This window comes from Coturnix japonica, chromosome 6, assembly GCF_001577835.2.
Source record: "Coturnix japonica isolate 7356 chromosome 6, Coturnix japonica 2.1, whole genome shotgun sequence".
Lineage (NCBI taxonomy): Eukaryota > Metazoa > Chordata > Aves > Galliformes > Phasianidae > Coturnix > Coturnix japonica.
Genome location: NC_029521.1, coordinates 11061274 through 11078823, shown reverse-complemented (window position 1 = coordinate 11078823; position 17550 = coordinate 11061274). Strand labels below are relative to the sequence as shown.

Here is a 17550-nt window from a genome sequence, read left to right as displayed (position 1 = left end):
CCCTTTGGTGAATATAAACCTTGATACAGCTCACAGTGAGCATTTGCAGCAAGGAAGTTTAACTGGATCCTAGGACGCATCAAAAGAGTCCCCAAGGTCAGTGGGGCAAGTAGCACAATTGCTCCCCTCTGCTGTGCCTTTGTGACGCCCCTTCTGGAGTAGTGCATCCAGGTCTGAGGCCACCAGCACAAGGACATGGAGTCGTTTGAGTGGGTCCAGAGTGCCATGAAAATACACAGAGGACTGGAGCACCTCTACTATAAAGAAAGGAAGAGGGAACTGGGTTTGATCAGTATGGAAAATAGAAGGCTCTTGAGAGATTTCATAGCGGTTTCTAGTACATAAAGGGAGCTAATAAACAGGAAGGAAACAGGCTTTTTACACAGACTAATAGCAAGAGGACAAGAGTGAAACCATTTTAAACTAAAAGATGAGATGTTTAGGTTAGATGGTAGAAGGAAATTCTTCACTGTGTTGAGTCATTGGCATATATTGGCCCAGAGGAGCTGTTGGTGCCCTATCACTGAAGGTGCTCAAGGTCAGGTTGGATGGGACCCTGGGAAGTCTGACCTGGTAGGTGGCAGCCCCACCCCTGGAAGGGGTTGGAACTGGATGGGCATTAAGGTCCCTTTTAACACAAGCCATTACATGCCTCTGTGAAGTTTGCCTGTTACAACATTTATGTCTGCTATAATTATTATTTCAACAAATAAACCACATAAAGTTCTTAACAAATCCACAATGGTAAGAAAATTGAAGAATTATTGAAAACCAATGCAACATATTAAATGGCTGCCCGCAGCCTTTATAGTCATTTAGATGCTAAATCCTTCCTTATTATCTAATTGATTTGAGGAGGGTTGTAGAATTTATCTCCACAAAAAAAGAAACATACCAAACTACTTCCTCTTGCATGCTTTCTGCAATCTATTACAGACAACAAAACAAGCAACAAGTTTATTTATCCTGAAAGAGCAGCATAATACAAAAACCCCTAAGTATTAATAACAGAATTATACATACATAATATACAAAATTTTATGTCTTTCATGCATACAGGAGACAACTATGTTCTAGGAGTCTAAACATTCATAGAAAACAGACAGGTGGAAAGCAGAATTTATGTATTGCTTAGAATTTCAAGTTCAACAAATTTAGTTATTGCTCAGAAAGATCTTACAACTATAAAGATACATCAAGACAATACCTGAAATAAGAATGTGAAACATGCTTTAATTTTCTTTTTTTTACTGTTAAGTTAAAAAAAAAGAAAAGAAAATAGAAAATAAAAATATCTAAGAAGTTAATTATTTATATTCTGTCAGAAAAGATTTTCATAAATTCAACTTTTCCCTTACCCCAGTAAATAAAATGCAATTGAGCTGACAGTTCTGTAAGCATTCCAATTTTGGCAGAACTACATTATTTATTAAAAATGAAATTCAATTCTCTCCACTATGAAAAGTCAGCCAACATTTATGTAATCTACCAAGGAACCTCAAATCTTTCACTTTAAGGTCTGGAAATTCAAGTAAAATGAGAGACAGATTCACATGAAATTGTCATCAGGCTTTTGTGTTGTGGTTCCAAAAAGGTAAAAATCACATATTAAGAAATAAAAGCTCAAAGAAAGCAGGAAAAAAAAAAATAAAAATGGATAAGAATGAAATTTCATTTAAAGGCAGGTAATGAGATTTATTTAAGCTGGATAAATATCTAATTAATCACCTGTTCAAAAAACCACTAGGCCCTATTTCCTCCATTTCTTTTAGACTCATGTCAAAAGGCCCAAGCACTTGCTCTGTCATGAAACACTTCCTCAAAGACTGTGCATTAGAAGTCTCCTATAAAATATATGCTCCATAATACAGCCAATGACATAGAAATCATTCCTAACTTGTGCCATTACAGAAACGGCATGTGCTTTAAGGAACACTGCCAAATGACAGATACCATCCTTTAATCTCTTCCCTGCCATTTCTTTTCTAATGTAATTCACTTATTTCCAGTATTTACACTGTTTACCTTTTGCATGCCTCCCAACTCAGGTAATTCAATTCAATTTTTACAGTCATTTTTACATTTCTATTCCCAGTGATACTATGACTGCGCTGAATGTACTGCAAAGTACTTAAAGAACAAGGTAATTTGGGCAACAAGAATGTCTGCACAGAGATTTTGTATTCTTCTTACAGAAATACAACTTTCAGAGCAAAACTGATTGAAAGCATGCCTTTAATTAAAGATAATAGTTTCCCTTCTGAACAGTTACACTACTACCCTGAAATAGTAACTTTTTCAGCTCAAAGAATTTCAGTCCATTAACTTTCAAGCAAACACATACAGGCAGTTGTATACTTTTGATAGGATGGATTAATTGCATGTGTCTTGTTAACAGCAAAAATTATCACATTTATTAGCAGTGCAACAGAAACAAGTTTTTCAAATTCAGTATTGCATGAACCCTTTGACTTATAGATGATGCTCTAAACAAAGAGTAAATAATCTAATGTGGATTATTATTTTGTTTGTGATGTGCTACAAACTACATTACAAGTTACATAATGCATTGTATGTTTATTCTGGCTCAGATTCTCTCACCTGTTCTCCCCTGGCACTGCTAACACTACCAGATGGGCCCATTTTAAATTTAATTAATTTGCCCCGTCTCCTAGGATTTCAAAGGAGTAAAGCACTGACAAGAACCCTGGTTCTTTCCTTTCCCAGTTACAGAAAAAGAATGTAGATGGAGATTTTCCTTTTAAGAACAGAATACAACATTCACAAATAAATATCTGGCGAGAACACATGTCGTTCAAAGAAGCTAAAAATAGTACAACCAACAAGCATATGCTTCACTGGGAACCTTCCTAGACTCTAAAAGTAACCTTATTCTTTAGAGTCAGTGTACATTTAGGAAAGAAAGGAAGCTATGGAGCAAGTATGTTCATCAACATTGCACAAACACCGCATACCAAACTACATAAATTTCTCATTTTAAGTTTTCATTCCATCATGTTAGTTGCTGATTCTTTCAAACAAAACTGATTCTTTCAAACTCAGCTAAGTTTTTGTTTCATTCAAAATGGATACTTTAAAATTCTTTTATTATCTGCTTATGTTAGTTTCAACCACCAGCAGTTCTTCTAAAATGGCAACTGCTTTAAAAGATACGCAAACCACATTTCCTTAGTAACTCTGATGAGGAAGAAGCTGTCAATGAAGATTTCCACTCATCACCAGGTGGCTTTGCATACACTTGGGCAAAGCAATACTGTATAAACAACACTCCTATGACTCCTTATCACCCAAACTCAGAAGATCAGGTACATAGTGCTGAGGATAACCCCTTTGTGAAAACCAGCAATAGAACTTGACAGGAAACTGCATGGCTTTTGAATACTACAATAATAAAACAGCATTCAGCTTTTCCTTTGGGTATCTTGAGGTTTCAAATGGACCTTTCAAACTGCTAAGTTCAATTTCAGATACACTTGTATATATAGATATACCTTGTATAGAGTGGAACATTTTAAAGCAGTACTCTAGAGCTCCAGTAATGAATTTTCCCACTTGCAGACAATGCTATTAAAACCTTTCAGTCCTCTAAACTGAGCTTAAATTGCACAGAATATTCAAACCCGCGAAAGAATAAATTTTGCTTCAAACACAAACACGAAACACAGACTGGCTTACAGTGTTGCCACCTCTCTGGAGTCTGCCTGCATAATGCATCTCTTCTGATATTATAGCATCTTCATGTCATTTCAGCTCCAAGTGTCATGCAACCATGTAACAACAAAGTTTTTCCTCCACAAGTCTGGTGACTTGCTTAAAGGTACTGACTGAAGACCATGTGACTAATCAAAAGCATTAGGCCAGAAGAAAAAAATAGAAGCAACCTGCAATCAAGTTCTGAACAACCTAATAATTTCTTGAATACTTAGAACTGATGTAGTATTGTTTACAAAAGAATATGCACTACACCACTAATTTAAAGTCAGTCATTCTAAAAATAAAACGAATATCTAACATTTAAGTATAGCTGGTTGGACTTTTAAGCTGTGAAAGATGAACCCAAATAAGCCAAAAAATAACTTGGCCAAATAAAATCAAATACCCAGGAACCAATCCAAATTAGAAGACACAATGAACCCTCTACTTTAACCAACATTAATGGCTAAAGCACTACTATACTCTTCAGACATGCAATTCAGCTTTGAGATTTTTCAAATGAACTGCCACTTTATCAGATTACTGAGCACGTTCTCATTTACTCATCACAATTAGGTCTGTCAGATTTACAAGAGAATACATATTTTCTATAGGAACTGAACAATAGCCTACAGCAGCCAACACTGGAATACTCTTGAAAATTCAAGGTGTATTTTATAAACCAATAGAAACTAGAGTTAAACATTCACATCTGAAGAAATTCTGTTTCCAAGACTAAAACTTTTTGCCCCAAAGAAAAGACAACTCAATCTGAAAAACGCAACAAATAATAAAGCACTTCAAAAGGTGCCTCTACTTCTTGTTTATAAACTAAGATTATTTTTTTTAGCTAACAATATAAATAAGTAAGAGGATCTTTACAATATTTTTTATATTTCCAGAAGCTTTTGTATAACTTTTCCCTTTAACCAAATCTTTCCACTTCTATGAAGTGCTTTCAAGGTAAAACTTCCAGAGTTTTTCTTCCCCAAGTTCTCACTGATATCAAGAGAACCCTAAGGAACCCTAAGAAGAGTTTGAGCACTAAGCTTTATCACTTCTTATCATGGACTATGACACTTTCTTTCCCCTCCCTTCCCCCCCCTCTCCCAACACACTGTCCTAAAGCAATATCTTTTCTCCTCAGTAAGGATATAAGATTTCTTTATCCGCACCAACTCTCCAAAATCCTCATAAGATCAATTTTTAAAAAAGGCAATTTTGGAATATTTATACTGAAATCAATAGTTTTTTCACAGTCCAACCTGTGAAATTTTAAGGCCATTATGTGTCATCCAAAATCACAAGTCTCACCAGCATCTTTACCAGCCAGCTGGTTCACTGCCCCATCCTCAGCATGCAACCAGCCTGGGGCAGCCAGCCAGGGCTGCAGCAGCCCAGGCACAGACAGAAGCCCAGGCGAGCAAACACAATTCCAAAAACAATGTTACAACATAGTAACAGAAAGAGCTCTCTGGAAATAAAATTGTAGGTAACTGCATAGGTTGAACAGGTTTAAAATTAAAAAAAAATAAAAAAAATAAAAATAAAAATCTCACTTCAAAAGAAAGGAAAGGCAGAAGCTTTCCAAAAAGCTAATCTGAAATTTTTCCCTAAAAGCACAGTCTAATCAGAGACTTACTGCTATTTGCAAAAAACAAGGTCTATTAAGGGAATATCAGAGCTCCCTACTAGCTGTCCTTCAGCAGCTGTACCCACAAGGCTAGCTCTGAGAATGGAACATAAGTGTAGCTATCAGGTGTGCTGGAGCTCATCTTCCTACACGGCTTCCGCTAAAGGCAATCCACTTAGCAACTCCAGAAAACCTACAGTTTACTTTCAAAAGTACATTCATTCTTCAGCTAAAATATTTAAGTGAACAAAGCCATATTCACCAAATGGACATCAAGAAATAAATATTTCCATATCTACTAGAATAAAATGTCAATTAGACATATGCTTAATTATTAAGTCACTTCACATTTAAACACATTTAAAACTTTTCAGTACTCCTATTTCATCCAGGAAGCCCTTTCTACCCAGTAAGAGCACCCTTAAATGCTTATTCCATTTAAGGAAAAAGCTGCTAGGAGCTGACAGTCAAAACCTGTCCTCAGCACAGTCAAGACAGAGGCTTTGCTGAGAGTGTCCTCACAGACTTTAAAGTTTGATGCTACTAATGAATCCAAACCATGACTTCAGGACAATAAATCCAGTCTTACAAGACATAATAAAAAATAACTGAGCCAGAAAATGCTTAATTTGCTCCTCTGGATTATTATTATAATTTGAAGTGATACATGACACAGCCTAACTTCAACAACCATAAATCAGATCAGGTACAGTCTACAACACTTCCACTCCATGTAAAGTCATAAATTTGATGTAAACACCACATCACAAAGCTCAGACACCTTCAGAGAACTCATCCTGTAATCAGGCATACTCTCAACCAAATTAGTCCTCTCTCACACCTTCTCTAGGATGCGTGAACTCAGCATAAATGCTGACAACAGCTTCAAGATGATCCCACCCTGATCCCAGCCTCCAATACACCCATCTCCTCAATCAGCTCAACCTCACCCACCTCTTAATAGGGCACAGCTGTACCCCAGCTGATCATTAGTGAAGGATTTTGGTAATTGGTAAACCAGTAGCTTTCCTCTCTTTCTGTGCCCAGTGCAAGTCTGGAGATTTTCTGCCATACCCTTGAACTAAATAAATATTACCTGTTACAAAACTGAATTTTCTATTTCTCCATGCACATAAAGCAAACAGGAAAGTCCTTGAAATTCTGGATTTTTTTTGTTGCTTTAAAAAAAAACCAAACAAACAAACAAACAAAAAAACAAAAAAAAACTCCACCCAACATGTTCAAGTATTTCCATCTACAAAACATGAATGAAAATGCACTCTCTCATTCCAACACTCCTTAATAAGAAAGGAATGCCTCTGAATAAACCTTCTCCAGTCAATTGTAGGGTTGCATTTCACTTATCTACGCAGCCAGCATAGGAACAAAATTAAGACCTGTTCACTAAACCATTGGTGCTTCTCACCTTAAAGAAAGCAAGCCCAAAGACAAATAATCACATGAACAGTCACCAAAGCCAAAAGTTTAAATACAGCCTTATTAAAACAGCTATAGCCACAGAAATGACAACCTGTTATGATTACTCCCCAGTTTTAATATGGGAACTGTAAGGTGGAATGATACAAAGATGACATGCAATGATACTAAGATGATATACAAAGATGGTAACAGATATTCAAAAGGTTATTTATAAGGAAAAACTCACCAATATGGATGCCTTTGCTGGGAAATACTGAGGCAATCTCCACCAAGGAGCAATCTCCAAGACATGCTACTTTAATGGTGGTCAGCCCTTAAAGTGAGGTCTAGAAGAGGTGGAGTCAAGCTCCACCCCTTCTGGAAGCACAGCTAAATAACTCTCACCTGTGCTCCCACAGCTGACCTGACACTTGCCTCAGCTGATTAATCAGAGGTTCAGGCTGTGATTACCAATTTCCCATACAGGAGCATTAAAACTTAATTGTGCTAGAGCTAAAAAAAAAAACAAAACAAAAACCACTCCTTAGATCTTAAATACAAATTCTGGTGTATAAACAGCTGTATGGGGGAAGTACTAACTTAAGTTTCACATACTAAATAGCTGCTGTGAGTTTTCTTTAAAAATTACACATTACTTAGCAACATCAATTGGTAATCAAAATAATTATTTTTTTTTCCTTCTGCTCCTGCTCAAGGATACCACAGTTTTCCTATAATACATATCATTTAAGTTAACATAGAAACGTTATCATTTAAATAGTCCAAGCAGAAACAAAGAAACATTTTGGACAGCATTTTCCACTTTTCAAAAATGACAATTTCATTATATTCTAGGGACACATTCCAGTGAAACAAACAGCAAAAATAAACTGTGAGTTTTTATTGATTATTTTTCTTACTATTATTTTTTTGGAACAACAGATACAGAATATGAATTCTCTTACTACGCCTGAAAAGACAACACTACAACTTACACGTGTATGGAAGAGCAGAGGAGGTAAAGTAGCACTTAGGTCAAATTTTGAATGGCCTTATACCAAAAACCAGACTCTCTCTCAAAGACATAACTCCTTAACAATATGTTCCACATCTCCCTATAAAATTACAACAAAGCAAATGTCCACCCTAACCTTATCCCACAGCAGAAAAAGTAAAATTATGGTAAAGGACTCAAGAAAACAAGAATAGATCTCTCCTGAAAGCCTTAAGTAATATGAAAATAGTGTGAACATACAAACACCTGTACAATGTTTCCCATGCTGATGGAGTCAGAAGACTTTAGATAAAAATGTATTCAGAAGAAAATTAAAACAAGAAGTTGGTGAAAACTTCCCATCTAGTACAATCAACTTATCAGAAGTGTATAACTAAAACATTTTAAAAAATCCTTTATGCTGAAAAGCATTTGCTCCACATATAAACATACCCTGAGGTATTTTCTGCTAACTAGCTAGTTCTCTCCTTCCAAGTGATTAAAAAAAAAAAAAAAAAAGGCAAAAGGAAAGTTTCTTCCCTTCAGTCCTTAAAACTCCAGTAGAGTTTATCAGCTTCCTTACAAAACAGTAGTTATAGGAAGATAACCTAAAAAATGTAAAACACAACACTGACCTGTTGATTAGCAAATGCACTATCAAAAAGTGCCAGCAAATCACTTGTAGCTAGAGGATTCACCAGGATATCTGAAAGCATCTGAAGTGCTCTACTGCTCTATAACAGCTATTATCTTTATAGGTCAAAGAAGCTAATTACCTGTTTCAAATAATTTATGTCCAGCAGAATACCACTGCATAATCACAACTGAGTTTAATAGAGATCACATTAGAAAAAAAAAAAAAAAAAAAAAGAATTTACAAGATGCTTAAACAAAGAATCATACTACAAATATTTTATTTTTTTAACATAAAGGTCATCACTTGCAAACAGGTTCTTTTAAAAGACACATATATGACATTTACCCTAACCTTAAAGCGGATAATAAATGCAGCAGCAATAGTGCTAAAGTTAATCTCACCATTAATAGTACACTTAGAGTGAGTCAGCTTTTCAGTTTAAAAAGAGATATTGCATTAAATAAAAATCTAGAAGATATCATGAAATAAATGAAACAGAAAAAAAAAAAAAAGAAAAAGAAAATGGTATATTTAGTCAGCACTTGCTTGGACAAAGGGAAACAAACCTGTATTATAAATTTATTCCTCAGTATATAAAAATCAATAAAAACACAACGCAGTAGAGCTATATCTAATAGTTACAGTGACAAGCCTCTCAAACTCTTGCTCAGTTGTTTTGGTACATTACAATTGTTTATTATGTTACAGCACTTCTCAGCAGCCTTCTGGCTCAGTAATGAGATGTCTTTTTTTATCCACTTTATGTTAGCAGTTCTGATACCTGTGCGTCTGTGTAACTGAGGTAGTGACGTTAAGTGTGTGCAAAGGGATTTCTAGGACTGCCAACACATCCGTGTCTCCAGGCGAGCCAGGGAGCAAAAGACTTTTGTTGGTTCGGTCAAACATACACTGCCTGCCTCCCTAAGAAACATGCAGTGTTTAACAATGCACATCAGTCTGCAAGAGAGGTGCCATGACAGGATACTGCCAAAAGTTCAAGCACACAAGTTTTGACTTTCAAGAGCAGTGGGGCTGAATGGAGGTGTAGCCTTAACTGGAATGGAAACATACCTCGTATGATTTTTAAATATTGTTTCTAATGTTGAAATCCCAGATGTAATGGCCACAAGCCAAGTAAATATATGTCTCTACAATAAAAGAAAAAAGCTTTTAAAAGCTTAAAATGTTAACATAAGAACTGTTTGAAAAAAAAATCTGATTCATCTAGAACACTGCAAGTATCTAGGCCTGAGTCCAAACCAATGAAGTTATTAAGATTGTCTCCCTCTATTTCAACAGGCTTTGGATAATGCTCTCAGTTACTGTAGCTCTCAGGCTGACAAATATATGCAATATATCATCTCAAAGCAAACTGAGCTCAACACATGTCAGTGACAGCACATTCATTTAAACAGAACTACGCATACTATATATGGGAATAAATTGTTTCTTTCAAAGATGCAAACCCGACGTATTCTCACGCTATTAATACCACCAGGATTCAAAATGGGCGTTTCCTGACCAATACATCTCTGCCAGGCATGGAAGATAGGTATCTTCTTTCTTCATTTACTCATACAGCTATATTATTGGAAAAGAGCTAAGAGAAACTTCTGCAACAGTGCCACCCTCTTCTATCAGCTAAGACAATCTATGTGCTATAAAAAGCATACTTGCACTTAAAAACCTGTGGGTCAAATCTGGGACTGTGTACTTAGGCCTGCGTGAAGTTGGTATACGCTTTACTCCAGCCTTGAGATCTCATAGGGTTTAGCACTCCACAGGGTGGGAGCAAGAGTCAGGCTGTAAGCACTCAAGCATGTAGCAAAATCCAAACACAGTATAGAAACACAGCATTTTGTGATAGTATTGTCACTTGCAGTCTCTTTTGTGGTTGAAATGATACATGGGAGAGAAAAATACATTTTCAGCTATTAATATCCACACGCATAATGCTCCAGCAATCTCTCCCTTAGAAAAAAAATTATACATGAGCTGCATTTACTCCATAGACTTCCCACTGAAAAACTGATAAACTTCACATATGTAAAATGCATCATTATAAGCAATGTTAGTAAGTATGCATAATGGAATACTAAGAGTACACCATCCCTAAATTCTTCCAAAATTATTTTATTCTTCCATCTCACTAACTTCTCTGGAACTTCTGTCCTACCACTTAACACTAGAACGCATCACTGCTTCTGAATTAGAGCCTGATCTTGCAGAAGTTATCACCAGCCAACCCTGAAATTCACATAAACTTCCATCAATGTGAGCTGGATTCCACAGAGCAGCAGAGCCAATCTCCGCAAGTCCCTTTGGGGGGACCAGTGACCATTGTTCTGTATTTTGCCTGCTGACTAGAGATTACTGCTGCCATTGCTTAAGATTCGACCCAGGAAGGACACTCAATGACTAAGATTTGCAATCCACTTTCTTGCAACAGTACAGCGCAAACATGGAACATCACTGCTTTTCTAATTATAATCATTAGATCCTGTCCCTGCAGAGCTTATACTTAGAAACACTGCTCTCAAAATTTTCAATGTCTCTGTATCTGGGACTGTAAATTGTCCTCATTCCACATTCAGAAATCCCACTGCTTCAAAACTGAGCATGTAGATCGCTGTTATTAAAAAGCTTTTTATTCCCTATTGCAAACATTTCTTATGTTGTGCTAAACTGAAAAAAAAAAAAAAAAAGAAAAAGTGAAATCTGATGGTTTCCAACCAGCACCCACAGATTTGCAAATGTGTAGAGCTGCAAATTTTCTGAGCACAGATTTTCTTCTTAAATGTACGCTTTGAAAAGCCTTGAGAATAAGTCTTACACTGCATCAAAATAACATTTCTGTCAAGATTGTTGGGTTTACAGCTTAAATCCTTGTCCATACATTTTCTTTTCTGCATACATAACCAATTTGATCACGTCTTTATAAAATGTGAAATCCATTACGAGCTCCAGAGAGCTGAAAGTGCTTCCTATTTCACAGCAGAATGGCTTGGCATAGCGCTGCACGCCCCTCTCCACATCACTGCCTTCTCCATTTTTCCCAACACCATCTGCACAGAGCCGCCAGCTCCCCTTCTCCCAGCCCTTGACCCCTGTGCTGTGCCGTGTCCCAGCTGGCCACCTGTGTGGCAGGACACATGCAGAGCACTTAAACACAGACCACCTGACAGCCATGGGATGGTAACGATCCCGTTTTGCGATCCCAGTCAAGCATGTGACCGAAGGGCATAACGCTTCACAGCCCATTGCTAATCTCTTGAGCTCCCAGTTGTTCCTCACCTTCTACTCTTAGAGGTAGTCAAAGCGAGGCTTCCACATGCAGATTTAAGTGAAGACATCTCCTGAGTTGCATACCCACTAATGAGTACCCTTCTAATGTATTCTACTTTTCTGAGTAGATAGTGCCTTGCTTTGAGTTTGTTCCATCAGTTTTATTTGAAGATTTACTCAGGTATTGCTAGGAAATCAACCAGCCTGGCTCTCTGAGAGTCAGTGTGATAAAAGCACCTCTTGCTTCAAGGAAATTAGAAATTAATTTTCCAGAACTCAGAGGCCTTGATGAAAATTCTTAACTTCTCATGAACAGCTTCATCAAATACTGTACTTCCAGTAAAATTTAATTTTTTCTACTGAAAAAAAAAAGAAAAAAGAAAAAAGATAAAGAAAAAAAAGAAAAAACAGGAATGTTGGTCAGTTTCTACTGGCCCAATCTAGCACTCTGTAGTTTATTAAATTTCCAAAATATGCAGATTAGTATCACAGGAGACTGCTGCAGCTTGTCACTGCAGGCCAGCTACTGCCATGTATAATTGTGGGATTCATTTGATACATAGAGGAGTCCTGGATTCTGTGGAAGAAACACTGAAATCAAAATGTGGGCACAGTGACAAAGACACACCAAGGAGTAGGGGCACGGAGTCCAGCCCATCGCTCTTCATAAGGTGATAGCCCACACTCTCTGCACAGCCAGCGTCAGGAGTGGTGTGCCCCAGATTTGTTCTTTCACATTCCATAGAACCACTTTCTTGCTTAAGAGCTTGATCAAAGCCAACACTGAGCATCGCACAATGTTTATGAAATGGAAATTGCCCTTCAGGAGTGTACAAAACACAGTCACAGATCCATAAAATCAAAAAATTACAAACTGTATAACAGTATTTAGTTAATCCGTGTAACTGTGTACATCATTGTGAATATTTACTTTCTTTTCCTGTATTTTTCCAGAAACAAGACCAACTAATAGCATTGCTCAGAGCCCTCTGAATGGAAATCTCATGTGTTACCTTCAATACACAAACAGGAATGAGCCCATCCAGGGGCTAACACAAGACAAGTTGTTTAACAAAATCTTTTCTTAAAATGTACGCATAACCTCCATATAAAAAATATTCATCATTTACTATATCGTAGCGAAATCACTGTAGCTAATTTTGTAAAAATTACATCTCAAACTACAAACCAAATTAAATAAAGTAAAACAAGGGCTTCAGTTGTAATGGTTCACATTACATGAAATACTGACAACACAGGTCAAGATTTACATTTTTCTTTTTTGCAGAATTTAACAAATGTCATCTTACAAAGGAAGCATACAGCATACAAATCCTGTAAATTCAGCAATCGTTGCTAGTACATGATTAATACTAATGTTCTATTAGTGTACGATGACATAAATTAGATATGGAGTTTCAAGGAGCAGTGTTTATCATTCTGTTACCAGAAGTTTTTGTATTCTCAGCTTACAATATCTTGACTTCATCTCCATGAAAATGAAAATCCCACATTGAAATCTCTTACCACAAGGTGTTAAACTGTTTATGCCATGATTGTAAATTCCAACCTCAAATTCAATGAGTTGAGGAGAGAAAAAGTTCTAAATCCTTCCACGCAGACATTAAAAAGGCTCACATTCACCAATTAAAGTTGACAGTCACTGCCAATTCTGAGGAATATAATGTTAAGATGAGAACATAACAGGAAGAAAACTAAAGTTCTAGCAGTGCCTTGCAATAACTCATATGGACATAGGTGTTAGGGTAGCAACTCTGTGCCCTCTACCTTTTAGTACATATATGAGTCATACAGCAGGAAGCCACAGACACAGGCACGAAAAAGGTTTCTTTCAGCTCACTCACTGGGACCTCTCTATGCAGTGGCTGAGAGGATGCTGGCTATCCAGCTCTGCTGCAACCTGTGGAGCAGCACAAGAGCAGCAGAGGGAAGGATAGGTCCTAACACAGAGAAAACTTCTTCAGTTCCACAGCAGGAGGAGCTGCTGCTTCTTGTGAAATGGCTTTCACTAGCATATCCAATACAGTTGACACAGTGTGTGCATGCTTTTGCATTTTTCACCTGCAGCCCAGGCAGCCCATCCCAAGTTACCATGCAGCACAAGGCACTTATAGATTTTCCTTCCACCTTCATACCCTAACTAATAAAAACAATGTTCTCCAGTAACTGTTACTCCTTTCCCACATGGAATTCCCCCCCATTTTAGCCTGGAAGGAATGCAGGATCAGTCCATGACAGTTCTTGCTCACCAGAGACTTGGAAACCTTTACAAGTGTACCAGACACGATCTAAAAGGAGAAATCTATCTCCCCCTTCCTGCAAAGCCCTCTCTCCTCCTGCCCCAGGGATGCTCATGACCACGGCAGCTCCTCCAGGTCTCACATATGTGAGACACTCAGATCTTGCAACCCCACATAAGTGCCATCTGCCAAATCACTCAGACTGTTAGAGTCGGAACCCCTTAACAACATCTGTTATTTAACTAGCAGATACATATAGCCCAAAAGGTTTTAAAGACAAGTTAGATATGCTTATCTGTACTGAATTAGGGCTGAATTATCTGCTTGAACTACACCCCAACAATGGGCTGTTGGACCAACAAGACCCACCAGGACATTATGTATGAACTCTACACAGAAACCTCTTCGCTCCACTTTTAATTCTCTCAAGGAAAGAAGTAGCTGGCAATGACCTGTAGGATTTTCTTTTCCTTCAGGATCCCCTTGCAGCTTTGTCTCATCATGCAGAGAATACTAAATACATACAGAAGAAAATAAGCACAATTCTAAAATACTCCACCACTTGAAAATTGCCATGTAGGAAATGGTATTTTACAAGACACGTGAATTATAGCAAATGCATTTGAGCTTTGTCATCGTATCTAGCTATCACCTCTCTGAAAAAGTTTGGGTTTGATTTTGTGCAGAATAAAACATGTCTACAGAGAAGTGATACAGCCTGGGAGGTTTCCTGCAGCTTAAGGCCAGATTAATAGCTTTTACTTATGCTCCATCTCTCATGCTCCCTTCTTCCATAGATAGGCCCAGTTCCCTGCAAGAGATACACCTTTCAATGGCAGAAGAGGGGCTCACTCAGTCTCCCAGTCACTCACTGAGCTCATGGCAAACAAAGAGGGAGCCCCTTGCACCGTAACTTTGTAGCTGGTTCCCATAGGTGCTGGATGCTGTCTGAAGCCCTTTGGAGTGTGCTTCAAGGAGAGGACACAGGAGAAAGGGGAAGACAGCTCACTGTACGTCAAAGCAAACCAGCAGCCTAGCAACCATATATTAAAAGGTGTGTGTGTTTTTGTGGGTGTCCGTGTGCCAGGAATAACTGAAGCCGATATTATTCCATTTGTAATCCAAAAAATGTGAAAAGGGAAGGGGAGAAACTCCAGCTGCTGGTCTATTTTGGGGTCTGTCAAAGTCCACTTTCACAAATACAGAGTCTTAACACTTTCTATCCCATTTGTCTTAAACAAAAATGAAAGCCTGGACCTAGGCGAGATTTCAGCCTCGGCTTGATAGGGACCTTCAGAGCAGAAACTGATCTTACTGCACATACTACACTTTTTTCCTGTTGGTAATAGGCAAAAAAATGCAAAAGGTCGCTTCTGAGATATCACAATTAGTTTAGAGAGACGAGATCTAGCGCCTTATTTCTGAATGTACTCTAGCAGATACAACTCCAGATACTTACACCTAATTTTTGAGACAGAAGTGTGATAGACGAGAATCTAGAGTCGTGTAGAACTAGCTTTACAAAGACTGACTGGAGTGAGAAGTTCACCACGTTAATTTTGCCGAAGTTTCCCACACAGAAGAACGGAGGGCTCGCAGCGCACAACGAGCACCGGTCGCGCTTCTGCCACGAGCGGCCCCGGCGGTGCGTACAACTTCTGAACCGCTCCGTCCCAGCGCGCTACCACTTCGGTGCCCCCAGAGCCGCGTCCCCACGTGGGCGAGTGGAGCCTGGGGCACCTTTCGGGGCTCGCCCTCCGCCGCCAGGCTCGCTCCCCATGTTGCAGCCCGAGGTGGCCCTGCAGAGCGGGCACAGCGCTGCCACCCACCCCCCGTAGCACTCCCGCACCACCGAGGGGTATCCCGGGCAGAGGCTGGGCTCCGCTCCTCCTCCTCACCGCCACCGGGAAAAGAAGGGGAGGAGAGTTACCTTGTTTTTGACCCCGCAGTGGCAGCAGACAGTCCACAGGTACTTGAGGGTCCTCCACAGCAGGATGATAAACAGTCCCCCAAAGAAAGTGACCATGGATGAGGCGAGGAAAGCCCACCACATGCGCTGTCCGCGGCTATCGCAGGGCACCTCCATGGTCACCGGGATGATGAGCGCATCCATCTTGGGCACATTGACGGGGGAGGAGGACGAGTCTGTGTTGAGATTGTTGGCGTTGATATTGTTACTCATTCTAATGCCGCCGCCGCTGCCGCCCGGGTAGGAGCCGCCGCCGCTGCCATTTGCCATAGCTAACAGCGAGCCGGGCGCGCAGGGGCTGCCGAGAGCTCCTCCCGCCGCCAGCGCCCCCCAAAAAGCCCATCACCAGCCATATTGCTGCCACCGCTCAGCGGGAAAGGGAAAATAACGGGAGGGAGAACAAAAAGCCAAATCAAAACAAACAAACAAAAAATAATCGGGAAAGAAAAGCGACCGCCGCAAAACCCCGGTCCCTTCTCGGGAGCCGGCAGGCCGGTGAATTCCGAGCGTCCTCCTTGCGCGGCGTAAATAATAGCAATAAAAATAATAATAAAAAAAATAATAATAACGGCAAGGTAGTCCGCTCCTCAGCTTCCCACCCCTTCCTTCTCCCGCATACGCAGCCCCCGCCCGCCCACCCCCGAAAAAATCATCCACCACCACCGCCACACGCAGATGCCGCCGAGCGTCTCTCCGAGATCCCCAGCGCTGCGAGCCCGCTGCCGCCGCGGGGATCACTCGGCCTCCGCCGCGGATCTTCTCGGAGGTCTTCTCTTATTATTGTTATTAGTCTTTAACTTGTTATTAGCGATACTCAGTCCCCCCTGCGCACCCTCCTCCTCCTTCTCCTCCTCTTCCAAGTCCAGCCCCTTCCTCTCCTCTTCCCCCCGCGGTGCCGGCAGCAGCCTCCTGTGGCTCCTAATTCATCCTCCGCTGGCCCATCTGCGCGGGCGCTGCCGCCGCCGCCTCCTTGCCCATCCTTCGGGAGCTCGCTCCAGGGCGCAGGCTGCCGCTGCTCACGCTGTTGCTCCCACTCGCGCAGAGGCGCCGCCGGCTCCCGCCCCTCCTCCCCTCGTTCCGCCGAGGGACGCGCTCCGCGGGAGGATGCAGTGCGAGACGGCCCGGGATGCCGAGATGCGTCGAGGGGGCGCCGGCTTAGACGGCTCTCCGGCTCCCCGTGGGGCCGTCGGGTCCCTCGGGCGGCGAGAGAGGCGTGGCGGCGACTACCGGGGTGCGGCGCGGCGAGGGGCTGAGGCTGCTCACAGGTGGCCGCGACCGGCCGCTCCGACAGGTCCCACCGGCTCGGGCGGGTCCATCGCCGCCGCCGCCGCCGCCGCCGCCGCGCAGTGGTCCCCGCAGCCGCGGAGGGGCGGGGGCGGGCGGCCGGTTCGGAGGATGTCATGACGCAGCGGCTAACGCACGGCGCTGCCGTGGCCCCGGCCCCCGCCGACGCGCTCCCCGCGGAGCCCATCTTGCACGCCGTGCTCCGCAGTAGCCCGGCACGACATGGCTGGGGGCTTCCACCACCCCTTGGGGCCGGGGAACGGGGCTGAATGGGGCTGAGGGCCAGGCAGCGCTGAGCTGAGCTGAGCTGCAGCAGCAGGTGCCTGCAGTGCAGGAGGGCTCTAACGGGGCCGG

General features: G+C 41.0%; 1 protein-coding gene across 50 annotated transcripts in view; it reads right to left on the bottom strand.

Annotated features, from left to right (window-relative positions):
* KCNMA1 (potassium calcium-activated channel subfamily M alpha 1) overlaps window positions 1-17239 on the bottom strand; it is a 412923-nt gene extending 395684 nt beyond the window's left edge. For 26 of the 50 annotated variants that reach the window (XM_015866673.2, XM_015866675.2, XM_015866687.2 and 23 more), the window contains exon 1: window positions 15874-16523. In XM_015866673.2, the coding sequence (XP_015722159.1) occupies window positions 15874-16182 (309 nt within the window). In that variant the 5' untranslated portion in view covers window positions 16183-16523. Of the gene's footprint in view, window positions 1-15873; window positions 16525-16575 lie in introns of those variants that run through there. The other 24 variants (XM_015866698.2, XM_015866699.2, XM_032445598.1 and 21 more) reach the window with 5 other exon arrangements.
* Window positions 17240-17550: the final 311 nt, after the last annotated feature.